General features: G+C 36.7%; 1 protein-coding gene across 2 annotated transcripts in view; it reads right to left on the reverse strand.

Moving 5' to 3' along the window:
* Positions 1 to 12,593, reverse strand: part of ITGB6 (integrin subunit beta 6) — a 78,167-nt gene extending 65,574 nt beyond the window's left edge. The window contains exons 1-5 of one of the 2 annotated variants that reach the window (XM_030324396.2): positions 12,455 to 12,593; positions 12,271 to 12,346; positions 11,454 to 11,533; positions 8,694 to 8,898; positions 7,593 to 7,839 (exon numbers count right to left, since the gene is read on the reverse strand). In XM_030324396.2, the coding sequence (XP_030180256.1) occupies positions 7,593 to 7,839; positions 8,694 to 8,898; positions 11,454 to 11,533; positions 12,271 to 12,346; positions 12,455 to 12,499 (653 nt within the window). In that variant the 5' untranslated portion in view covers positions 12,500 to 12,593. Of the gene's footprint in view, positions 1 to 7,592; positions 7,840 to 8,693; positions 8,899 to 11,453; positions 11,534 to 12,270; positions 12,347 to 12,454 lie in introns of those variants that run through there. The other variant, XM_030324398.1, reaches the window with a different exon arrangement.
* Between the last annotated feature and the right edge of the window lie 841 nt (positions 12,594 to 13,434).

Genomic DNA, 13,434 nt, shown 5'->3' on the forward strand with positions numbered 1-13,434 from the left:
TTGCCTTTGCAATAAGAAACTGTTCTGTACACTCATATGTGTTTGTGTGTGTGTGTGTGTGTACATGTAAGAAATCTAAGCATTTCATGGTTCTACTTCCTCTTTTGCAAAACTATAGTGAATACCTCCTTGTTGGTATCATATTTAAAAAACCCACAAAACAAAACATAGCACATGTGGAATGATGTTAAAAAAGAAATCTCTCAAAATGTTTGATAGAGGGAGAAAATTTGACCTTTGTGCTATTAAATATTTTAAAATGCATATTACAACCTATCTACAAATGTGAAAATGGGGAAAATACATTTTTGTTAGTGTATCTTAAACAATAGCATAAGGAAAACTTCTTTAAAAACTGTAAGCCACTTCAGCATTCTTTACGTGGTGTAATAAAAATTTTTAGTGACCCTATATCCAAGGAAGATAAAGAAAGAAACTACTCCTAAAAGCATTAGAGATTAGATTAAACAGGTTTTAAAAGTGTGGTGCACAGACCCACATAGGTCCCTGAGACATTTTCAGAGAGGCCATCGGGTCGAACCATTTTCTGATAATAATAAAAGATGTTATTTGTCTTTTTCACTGTGTTGACATTTGCACTGATGCTGCAAAAGCAGTGGTGAGTAAAACAGCTGGTGCTGGAGATCAAGGCAATGGCTCAAACCTGGCTAGTAGTGGTTCTTATGATTTTTACTGGCAAGCATTTATCATCATAATAAAGTTGCTAGTTTTACTTGGCTATCTTTGATAAAGCAGTAAAAGTTATTCGTTTTATTGAGTCTACACCCTTGAACACGTGTTTTTATTTATTTTTATTTTTTTTATTTATTTATTTTTTAATTTTAACATTTATTTATTTTTGAGACAGAGAGAGAGCATGAACAGGGGAGGGTCAGAGAAAGAGGGAGACACAGAATCTGAAACAGGCTCCAGGCTCTAAGCTGTCAGCACAGAGCCGGACGCGGGGCTCAAACCCACGGACCGCGAGATCATGACCTGAGTCGAAGTCGGATGCTCAACCGACTGAGCCACCCAGGCGCCCCTGAACACGTGTTTTTTAAAAAAATATATTTCTGGGGCGCCTGCCTGGCTCAGTTTGTAGAGCATGCAACTCTTGATCTAGGGGTCATCAGTTTGAGTCCCACGTTAGGTATGGAGCCTACTTAAAAAATAAAAAAAATAATAAATAATAAATAAAGTGTTTCTGTGTAACCACATGGGACATATGCATACAACATTTCTGCAGCACACGGAAGCACAATGTTCACAGTGACAAAAAATGTCTGCAGTTGTTTGAACTTAACTGGCCCTTTTTTTATAGAAGATTTTTACCTGAAAGAATGTGTGCCAGACAAACTATTATTCCAACTTGGGTATGTGGCAGATATGTTCTTAAACATGAGGAAAACCTGTCCTTCAGGGAAAACAGCTGTCAGTATTTGTTGCCAATGATAAAATTTGAGGTAACTAGAAAATTAGAATTCTGGAAAATTTTAATCTGCTACCCATGAGATTAATAGCTTCTCAGGACTTGAAGACTTCTCTGATGAGATTTGTGGTGATATTAACAAATGTGACTTTTTTCAATACTGTGTTAGGAAACTTGGAAGATCTACATAATTCACTGAAAAAAATATTTTCCAAATTACCGAAGTATATTACAAAATCACATACATGGGTAAAACAGCCATTCAAAGTGCAAGACAGAACAACGGCTTTACGCAAAGTTCGTTGATATTGTTTCAGACTCCACTTGAAACTAACTTTTACCTCTTGTCCAGTTTGAATGTAGTATCAAAGAAGAATGTCCACAGACATCGTAAAAAGCTATTAAATGCTTCTCTCTTTTCCGACTATAAATCTATGCGAGATTTGACTTTCTTCATGGAATTCAACCAAAACAAAATATTGCAACAGATTAAATGCTGAAGAAGACATGAGAATCCAGTTGTTTTCTATCAAACCAGATATTTTAAGAGGTTTGTAAAAATGTAAAACGGTGCCACTCTTCTTGCTGATTTTTGTCTTGTTATGAAAAATATAAATTTTTTTTATAAAGATGTGATTTTATAATAATGTACGGCATGTTTCTTATTGGAATTATGAAATGAATCAATAAATAATCATTTAAAAAATTTCTCAGTTTTATTTTCTAAGATGCTGAATTTTGATAGATACAACCCACATAACTAAAGCTTTATGGGGTCTTAATTTTTGAAAATATAAGAAAGTCCTGAGGTCTAAAATTGTGAGGACTCTACTTAAAAATAACTAGAAATACTAAGTATGGATGAGAGAAAGAAAATTAATACTTGTTTTGAATGTTTGTTATATTCTGACCTCATTCAATTGTCATGATTACCCTAGGACATGAATATTATTATCCTCATTTATATGGGAAGAGACCTACTAAAAGAGAGTAAGTTGTTTGTCCAAGGTTAGGATTTAAACCCAGGTCTGAAGAACTCCTCACTCTTTCCTCTTATTGCCTTCCTACCAAAGAACATTTTATTCCTTAATTATGAGGTTTGGATTGATCAAAGGATTGACTATTATGTTTGGTATTTGAGTTCTTGGTGAGTATATGTCTGGGGGTGGTATCTGGACAGAGAAACTGGGAGAATTAGGGATGTGAAAGGCAAGGAAAAAATATAATACTGCAGGAAATAACTCATTATTTATAATTTTAACTAATGGCAAATTTTGCAAACAAGAATAAAAGAAACACCTTTGGAAAATATTGACTTTTCGAGAGATCAAATGGATGATTCTCCTTTGGGACTCCATTCACCACAGCTTGTGCAATGCTCTGCTCTCCCCCTAACTTCACTCTGTTGATGTTGGTAGTAACTACCACTTACAGAGAACTTCAAGGTCAAGGCCGGTACCAAATGCTTCATTACCTCACCCAGTCTTTACAACCACTCTGTGTGATCGGTATGGTTAATCCAAACTGAAGCTTTAAGGGTGAAAATGTTCACTTAAGTTGATGTTACAAGTGAGTAGACAAATCTGAACCTAATGCAGGGCTGATGGCAAAGCCCATCCTTTTAATGACCATGCTAATACTGTGTGCCTGCTCCTCAAAGAATTTCAGCTTTTTGAGGACTGAGTGTAAGTCTTTTTCTTCCAGATATCTCCATGCCTGGCACAAGGCTTGTTATGTAGTTGGAGCAGAGTAAATTTTTGTTGAATGAATTAATGAATAAATGAATGCATGAATGAAATGCAGTCAGAGCTATAAAAAGCCAAACTGCTTCCTTTTTTCTAGGAACCTGATTAAGGACAGGGTCTTATTGTTAGATGATGGGCTGCCAACTTAGCTGAGCCATTGGTTTGTTAATTTTAATTGTTTTCTCTGGTAACAGTCCTTACTCATTGGTTCCCATGGTCATTATTGTACTTGATGTTACTACCTCTTATCTGGCCTGTGACAGAAAGAATGATTTTGACTAAGCCCCTGGGGCAGAGGTTGGACTTTGTAATCCTAGATGAAACTGCACTACTAGACTTTCTACCAAAGCTTAACATACCAGAGATCTAAATAAATACAAATTAAAAATAAATAAATAAATACACATTTTAAACAAATACAACATTCTCTATTAAATATATATATATATGAGGGCCAGAGCATCAGAAATGCTTTGGGAGGCTGTTAGAACCAAGTTCACTTCCCTTCACAAGTGAATCAAACAATTGATAATAGTAATCATACCTTACTATTTAATATGCAGCATAAATCTATTCTCTAGAAAGCTCTTTGTTGAGTCTTGCCAGAACTGCTATTCTTCTCTACTACCAGAAATCTGGCTTCATTTGGGGTAGCAATACACTTCCTTTGCAACTAGCCATGGCTATGTAACAAGTCCTGGCCAATGAGATGAAAGTATAAGGAATTGGGGAAAATTTGTGGCAAAACTCCTTAAATCAAGGAAATAAAATTCATCATCCATTTATGATTTTTTAAAAATTTACCAAATAAGGAATAGAAAAGAACTTTCTTGATCTGATAAAGGAATAAAAACAAAACAAAACAAAACAAAAAACAGTAGCTGATAATATAACCAATAGTGAAACATTGAAGATTCCCTCCTAAGATCACAAGCAAGTTAAGTAACATCATTCTCCACTTCTATTTAAAATCGTATTAATGACCCTAAGCAGTACAACAAGGCAAGAAAAAGAAAGAAGAGGCATAAGTATTGGAAGAGGAAGAGGTTGTTATAAATGACACAATCATGTACATAAAAAATTCTAAGAAATCTATAAAAAACTAGACTGGAACCAATGAGAAAAATTTATCAAGGCTGCAGAATGCAATGTGAATATGCAAAATAATTCCATTTCTATATGTTATCAACAAACAAGTAGAAAATACCTTTAGCAACAGAATTAAAAAAAAAAAAAAACAAACAACCCTAGGAATAAATCAAAAAAAGGATGTATAGGATATCTACCCTGAAAATGACAAACCATTGCTGAAAGAAAGTAAACAAGACCTAAATGAATGAAAATATATGTCATATGCAATGATTGGAACATTCAGTATTTTTAAGATGTCCATTCTCCTTGAATTGACTTATCATTTCAATGCAATTCCAATCAAAATCTCAGCATATTTTCTGAAGAAATCTACAATGTGATTCTAAAATTTCTGTGGAAATGCAAAGGATCTAGAATAGCAAAACAAAAGAGGAACAAAGTTGGAGAATTTACGCTCCTGATTTTAAGACTGTTTATAAAGTTGTAGTAATAAAGACTGTAAGGCATTGGTGGTTACATGGGTGTATTCAATGGATCAGGGGAACAGAATGGAGTGTCCAGAATTACATTCATACATATATAGTCAATTACTTATTAACAAAGATATAAAGGTAATTCAATGGGGAAAGGAAAGTCTTGCTTAACAAATAGTGCTGGAGCAATTGGGTATTTGCATGAAAACAAAAGATGAACCTAAGCCTTTTCCTCATTCTAAATACAAAAACCAATTTGAGGTCATAGACCTAAATGCAAAAGCTTCAACCATAAAGTTTCTAGAAGAAAAATAGGAAGAATATTTGGGATATTTGCTAAGGTAAAGATTTTTTTTAGGACAAAAAAACACACTAGCCACAAATTTAAAAATTGAAAAATGGAACTCCCACAAAATTAGAAACTTTTGCTTGACCAAAGGCATTGCTAGAAAAATAAAAATACAACCCACAAACAGGGAAGAAATATTTGTGAAACATATTTGACAAAGAACTTATATCCATATATTTGACAAAGAACTTTTATCCAGGATATACAAGGAAATTATATAACATAATATTGAAAAGAATCCAATTTTTAAAAATGGGCAAAAAACTTGAAAAAATACTTCACAAAATAAGATATGAGAATGGAAGGAAAACCATGAAAAGATGCTCAACATCATTTGTTATTAGGGGAATGCAAATCAAAACTACAATAATATACATTGCTATCAGAATGGCTAAAACTGGAAAGACTGACAATACTAAGTGTTATCAAGGATTTGGAATGATTGGAACACACTGCTGATGGAAATGCAAAATGGCAAATCTACTTTGGAAAACAATCTGATAGTTTATTTAAAAATTAAAACTACACTTATCATACAATTTAGTAACTCCAATTCTAGGTATCTATCCAAGAGGAATAAAAACATACATACACACAAAGATTTAGTGGCAAGCAATCATGGCAGCATTTTTCATGATAGGCAAAAAATGGGAAACAATCCAAATATCCATCAATGAAAGAATGAATGAACAAAGTGTAGTAAATCCATACAACGGACTATTACTTAAAACCGAAAGGAACAAGCTACTGATCAACATAAAATCATGGATGAGTCTCAGAAACATTATATTGAATAAAAGAAGCCAGAAACAAAAGGTGTATACTATATTATTTCATTTATATGAAATCCAGGAATAGGCAAAACCAATCTAAATTATGGAAATCAGAAAGCAGTTACCTCTAGGAGAATAGAACCGACTATAATGTGGCACAAAGAAACTTTCTGAGGTGATGGAAATGTTCTACATCATGTTTTATGTGGTAATTACATTGGTATATTCAATTGTCAAAACTCATCAAACTGAACATTTCTGATGTATGGCATCTTGGTGCGTGTCAATGATACCTCGAAATAAAAGGTGGGGAGAAAGGCAGTGCCTTTTATTGATCTGCCCCTCTTTTCCTCTTTCTTTACTGCCTGGAATGAAGAAGTAATGAGTTGCATCCCTGAAAACTCCTTGGGCCTTGAAGATAAAATCCAAGAGTCAATGATGGGAGAGCGAAAAGCAGATAAGGCCCAGATCCCTGATGTGTGGAGCTGCCATACCAGCCTTGAATTGCCTTTTTCTAGACTCCCTTCATGTGAAAAAGAAAACAAAAACCAAAAACCTTCCCTTTTTAAGCTACTATCTCTGGTGCTTGCAACCAAACACAATTCCTAACAGCTACAATCAGTGATGAGTTCCTTTCATGGTCAAATTATCTTTGTCTATGTCAGATTCTAGTTGGGAACCACACTGAAAAGTTTTTAAATGATATTATAAAGGTGCTTGTCTTTTAGAGATTGATGCCTTGGGTGTATAAAAGTATTAAAAGTCAATATACTTTTGGAAAGCCGTTGCATATATACTGGATTCATAATAGTAAGGGGCTTGGTTTTAGACCAACCCAGATTTTGGTACAGATCACTGGTTAGTCATGTGGCCTTGGGAAAATTACTAACCTCTCAGAGCCTCTGTTACTTCCTCTGAGTAGAAGGATGATAAAACCTGCTTTGAACTGCTGTTATTATGAAGATTGAATGAGGTCATGTGTGTACAACCTGTAGCACAGTGTCTGGCACACAGCAAATGGTAGCTCTTTTTAATAGAAGGATGTTGAATCATTTGATTTTGAACATGTCATTGACTGTACACGTATGCCATCACAAAGCCACTTTCCCTTGACCATCACCTGGATAACACATGGTTTTAATAGCTGACAGTAGCAGGTTACAATAGAGTCCATAATGCTTATTTTCCTACTGAATTGGGTAGCAGAGAAGGCTGGAAATAATAGGAGAAAGCCAAGCGATAAGAGAAATCCACATTTCCCAAAGTATGTCAGAGGGAACTGTATAAATTGTTATTTTGGCAGAAATCATGGTCATGGAGAAAAATACTCTGAGAAAGTATGGGTTACTGTCAAACAGCCTCAGAAAGAGGCGGCCTTTGGGAATAGAAGGTCTCTGAGAGGTTGTAGATGGACACAGGCCATTGAAACCTATAGCGAAAGAGTCACTTCCCCTGTCTGCAGAACACAAAGCCAAATTTGCCACTCCTGAAAAAAGATTCTACACAGGAAGACAGATGTGAGGATGCTGAAAGAACCCAAGGCCAGAACCAGGTATTAAGATGAGGTCACCTTGGTTCCAAAATGCCTGGACAACTGAGAGAGCTGCCAAGATCCAACCTGGCAGGAGGGAAATGCCAGGGAGTTAGCAAGCTCCTGGCAAGTGCCACTCAGAGCAGGGCCATCTCTACAGAAAATCAGTGTTCAAAGATGCCAGAGAATCATTTACTTACCTGCAAGGGTTGGCGATTTCTTCTGGTGTTGTTTTCATAAAAGGGGAGACGGGTTTTTCCACAAAAGAGCCAAAGCCCAGTCTAAAGTTGCTGGTTAATTTAGACATCTCCTTGGAAAGCAGGGAGCCCAACTCTTTGATTGTGTTGAGGTCATCATCCATGGAGGCTGAGAGGTCCATGAGGTAATACAAGTCCACTGGGTAGTCCTCTGTCTGGCGGACTTGCACTTGCAGGGTCTGTTCACTACCTGCAAAGCCCATGTAAGAAAAGAAAATCCTTAAAAATACATTGAGACTGGGGCACTTGGGTGGCTCAGTCGGTTGGGCGTCCGACCTCAGCTGGGGTCATGATCTCACAGTCCGTGAGTTCAAGCCCCACATCAGGGTCTGTGCTGATAGCTCAGAGCCTGGAGCCTGCTTTGGATTCTGTGTACCCACCCTCTCTCTGTGTACTCTCCCTCCCACAGTCGTGCTCTGTCTCACTCTGTCTCTCAAAAATAAATAAATGTTTAGATGAAAAATACATTGAGACTTACTTGTGAATAGCCATTTACTGGGCCAACTGGCTACTTCATACCAATAAGAACTTGCTGAAGATACTGAGGATTTCATAAACTACCTGGTCAAGTTTACAAGTGAATGAGCCCATGAAAAATCTTTCAGCAGTGAGTTTAGAGCTACTAAAGGAGGTAAAAGTTAGGATATTTTATATCTCCTTGGGAGAACTAGCATCCATTTAGATGGAAGATAAGCTGAATTTTTTGTATGTGGTTTTAGCCAGGGAGAAGAAAATAAAGAGGTGTTTAAAGCTACATTACAGTTCTTGAAGAAATGTGAGGTAGGCCCTAACAACATTTGAGCAATTCAAATGCTTACTATTAGATAAGCTTATTTTAGTGATGCATTTGGAGTGTGAGTGACCAATGTGAATGAAGAAGAGTGTTAGGCCAGAGATTCTCTATTTCCTTAAGAATGGGAACTCTGACTCATAATAATCATGATATGTAACATGGTACCAGATCTATTAGCTTAATAATGGTATTACCATATGTGACGGTAGATTTATTTACATGAGCCAGTGCTCGTGTAAATCACAACATACCTGGTCTCAATTTAAGAGTCAAGCTTTGAGGTGCAATCTGAACAATGTCAGAACTATTTTTCTGTCTGCCTACACTGAGAGGCTTATTTGTAAGTATTTCTATTTGGGAGACAGGGTTTTCGATGAAGGTTAGTTGACATCCTTTAGCTAAAAGAGTTGCTGGGGTATCACACCTTTCTCCAATTCCAGATGGATGGGTAAAATTCTAAAACAAGAAAAAAAAACAATAAAGAGAAAAATAAGACAAATCTCCATTTCTTTATAAGACAAAATTTTTTTTTGCTTGTTTTGCTAGTTAGGCAGCTTGCCATACTCAGTATATCATATCCCCATGTGCCTGATGTTAATTGTAGGCCTAAAATTAAGTTATAGCAGAATAACCAGAGAATTCTGCCAGTGAAATTCTGAGTAAAATTGGATTCTCCTTTTAATTATACCCAGTTGAATTCCCCTACCAGTTGTTTATTTGTTTGTGTTGCTATTTTGTTCTTAATGCTCACTTCTTTAAAGCTCTGTGCCATGACCACCAGATCCTTGAAACAGTTGGTCGATAAAGTTCATATCATTCCATGAAAATATCTGCTTGGATTGACCTGTAGGCTCCTGGAATGTCTTAGCTCTCCGTGTGTCTGTTATCAAATCTGACGACAAAGAAAGCCTTTCCTGTGGGTTCTGAAAGGGCAAAGATTGTGACATCTCCCCATCTAGCTCTCTGTTCTGGCTTAACTTGTGGATACATTCATTACCTCTCTATTGAGGCCTTACTTCACTAAAGTTGACCTGTTGGGGACTGTAAACTCAGTGTCTGAAAGTATTCCAGTTCAAGGTCTTTTGGAACTTTTCCCCAAGATTTGGAAGTGGAGAAGGGAAGCAAAGAGAATATGGTGTAAAAGACTACTTTTTTGTGTAGGACTCAGGAGTTTCCCAGGCCCCTTCTGATCCACTTGGTAACAGGAGGCAGTGAGATGATGTTTCCAGGCTAGAAACAACCTTGCAACATTGACCCAGATGGAGTTGAGAGATAATTACCTGTCTTACCCCACAGCACAGCTGCTCTAGAGCTACTAAAGTTCTAGGCAACGTCAAATTTGAGGCTCATGGACTGTCATGCTTGGAAAGAAGCAAACCAAGGCTCATAGGGTTTTCCTCATCTCTTAGAATTCTAAGCCACTCTAGCTATTTCACCAACTAGAAAGGTTACATTTCTTCTGAAATTGATTTTTTAGAATTCATTATTTGTCAGTGAGGCCTGGTACATATTTGAGGCCCTAGACTAAGCATAGCAAACGCTATAACTTCCCATGCTATATCCAAGGCAAACAGTGGCTTGACAAGGCCTCAGAACGCTTCTCAACACAATATCGCTGCCACCACCTGTAACCACAGTGTTGGCCAAAGTGTCAGAGGTGGTGTTAACCATAGAACCTACTTTTTTTTCCAATCTACTCTAAACAGAAGCCTCGTGTACTGTTTGCTTCAGTTGTCTCAACTGATGTAACTACTTCTCCTGTTAGAGTGTGTTCAGAATACTCTGCCTTTGAAAATTGACAATAATGTGACTAACAAGTGTCATGCACAAGTAAAGCTATTCAGGAGTGACTTAAGAAACCCCCTCTAATGAGTGCTAAAATAATACATTTAAATAAAAATCTACAGGTAGGCGTATTGTTAGACTGATTTGTCGTTGTGGGTCTCTGGCATGAAATTAACACCATCTTCCTCAGAGAGTCAACATAAAAAAATGTGGGTTTTCCTCTTTGTATATTCTCAAAATTGCTTTTGATATATGAGTTTACAAAAAGCATAACTCCCTCACATGTGTATGTATGTCCCATCAGTCAGAACAGTAGTGGGGGAGTGAGCTGTGTTTGTGCTCTGTGTCTGTGAGGCTTTCCTCCATGGTATACACTCAACTTGGAATTTGAGATTTAGTAATTATAGCCTACTCCTGAGCCAGGCACTCAGGTTTGTTCCCCTTTGAGCATACTACTCAGTTCTTGCTGAACTTGGCGTTTGTATGCTTTGATTTGTGTTCAGATTCTTTTTGTGAGATTCAGTAGAGAATTGTTTTAAATCCAGGAAGAGTTAAGACAGCTCAGGAATCATTTACAGATGGCTCTAAGGTGTCACAGGAGGCAGCGACTTAGGATTCCTTGTTACATGTGCCCCCACCCCCTTATACTACTTTTACATAGTTTTCCATTTGATCAGATAAGGAATGTCTGTTTCGGGCTTTGTCATCAGTGTGGTACAGAGTCACCAAGCTCATGAAAGCTTAATTTTTAAAAGAACTGGATGTTGTCTGAATACTAAAATTTGCCCCAAACCTGGAAGACATCTCTTAGAACCCGGCGGTGGCTCCAAATGGATCCTTAGACAGAGTGCAACTATGCTATTGAAGTTAAATGTATGTTTAACTTTAGAAAATATCCTCTCCGTGATCTCTGATTACTCAGAGCCTTGGCATTTGACATGTAACCGGTTAGAAGCGACTTTAAAATAAAAGGAAGGATCAGGTTAATAAAAGATCCCGAGTTAGGTATTTTTCACAATGATTTGACATTCACTACTTCCACAAATTGTTTCTGAGAGTAATCACGTGAATCACACTGTGATCTACTAATGCTTACATTTTTCTTTCCTGATTTGTTTCGCTCCTATACCCCACAGAAAGCAGAAAACTATCAGAATAATCATCGATGGAATCCGCAGGAAGTATAACTGCAGTTTTTATAAACACGATGAGGTCATTTGTTTTACCTCCTGAGAACACCAGGCACACTGAGGTCCAATGAGTAAGCAGTCTTCACAGGTTTCTGCACCTCCCATAGCACAGCCACCTGTGTTTAAACCCAGCAAGACACAAGGGATTCAGCACACTTTCGGTCACTCCACTTACGAGAAAGAAGTATGGCTCTTAAAATACATGAATGAAACAACATCAAAGTCAATTTTAGTCTTCAAAGATCAGTCCTTGAAATTTTGGCAGCTCGTTAAAAGTTCATATTTTACATCCGTCACATTGAGAACACTTATGTCTTTTTAGCCAAAATGATCATTCTTTTTTTTCTTGAAATATAAAACTATCTCAGCTTTCACAAACTTAGAATCATTCAATTTATTAGCCTCATTCACTATCATACACTTTAATTTTTAGAAATTATTTGCAACCATTAAAAAATGCTTCTCTCTTAAATGTGTTATTTTTTTATTCTTAAAATAAGGTCTTCCTTTTCAAGATTATTACTCTTAAGCGGAAGACCTTGTACAATAGAATAGCTAGAAAAGTTACCAAGATGGTTGTCACGAAGGTATTAAGGAGCCCTATTGTGTAGAAAAGCTGTTTAATTCTCCTCATTAAGATGCCCACGCAACCTTTGTATTTATTTACCTGAAGCCTAGAGCATTTGCTGTGGGAACAGCCCTGCCTCCGCCTGTAATTTGTTAGTGTTCCTTCAATGGCAACGAGCAAACGAACAGATCAAATAAAAAATGACTTCAGATCTAGTTTCTGAACCAAATGACAGGTTTGTCAAGCATACCGTGAAAGAAATATATCGGAGAGCTTAGGTCTTACCTTGTACGTGATCGTTCCTTCCTAGAAATAGAAAGAACAGGCAAAGCAGTTCAATCCCCATTCGTTTCAGTTCTCGCTGTGCAGACAGATTAAAAAATGAATTACCTTCAACATTACAAGACCAAAGCTGAACATCGTTAAAGTCTTTCTTTTCTTGAGGTGTAAAATTTTAAATACTACTTACGCTGCTTTGAAAAGAAACTTGAGATGTAAATTTAAAAGTTTTCATTAAGACTGAAATGAAAACAGGCTACCTGGACAGGTAAAGAAGGAAAGCTGTGTTTAAAAGCAACTTCAACATGATTTACTTCCTTGTTCTCCTTATAAGGAAGGCAGGTGTACGTACAATCACCAAGAAGGTGGGGAAATTCATTCAGTAGAAATTTTTGTATAAATTCTCTTAGTCTCTCTGCACCCTAGAGAAAGTTAATATCTTTAGTGAAATAGTAATCAATGAAATGTCAAAAGAGCAATGGAACTAGAATCTAAAGTTTTTCCTAAAATAGTTTTAATTTAATGGCAACAGTAAAGGTGATACATAAAATACAAGGCTATAACTTCTATGTAAGAAGGGTTTTAAAAATAAGCTAAAGGCAGATACCTGAGATTTTTGTATTCCATTGTTAAATCCTTTGCAGAAAATTGAAATGAACTCTGAAAAATAAAATTCATTTCACAGTCAAACTAGAAGGCAGACTAGGGAAAGCAAAACACTGCTCCTTTGTTTTTCATATTGGATGAAAGATATTTTTTCATGAGTATAGAATTCTTTTTTTTAAGTTTATTTATTTTGAAAGAGAGAGGGCACAAGTAGGGGATTGGCAGAGAGAGAAGAGAGAGAGGGAATCCCAAGCAGGCTCCATGCTGTCAGCACAGGGCCTGACACGGGGCTCAAACACAAACTGTGAGGTCATGACCTGAGCTGGTATCAACAGCCAGACACTTAAACAACTGAACCACCCAGGAGCCCCCTCAGCATAGAATTCTCAATTAAAAAGTGTTATTGGAAATAAATATAATATATGAAAATGAAATTAGATCCAGAGTAGATAATTTCACAACAACAGCAATGGACACAGAAATGGTGGTGCCTAGGATTCAGCATCCCTTTGGATAGGGACCAACGGCTCTTCTTTCTGTCCTAGCCTCTAACTCGCCACTTGG

Source organism: Lynx canadensis, chromosome C1 (genome assembly GCF_007474595.2).
Source record: "Lynx canadensis isolate LIC74 chromosome C1, mLynCan4.pri.v2, whole genome shotgun sequence".
Lineage (NCBI taxonomy): Eukaryota > Metazoa > Chordata > Mammalia > Carnivora > Felidae > Lynx > Lynx canadensis.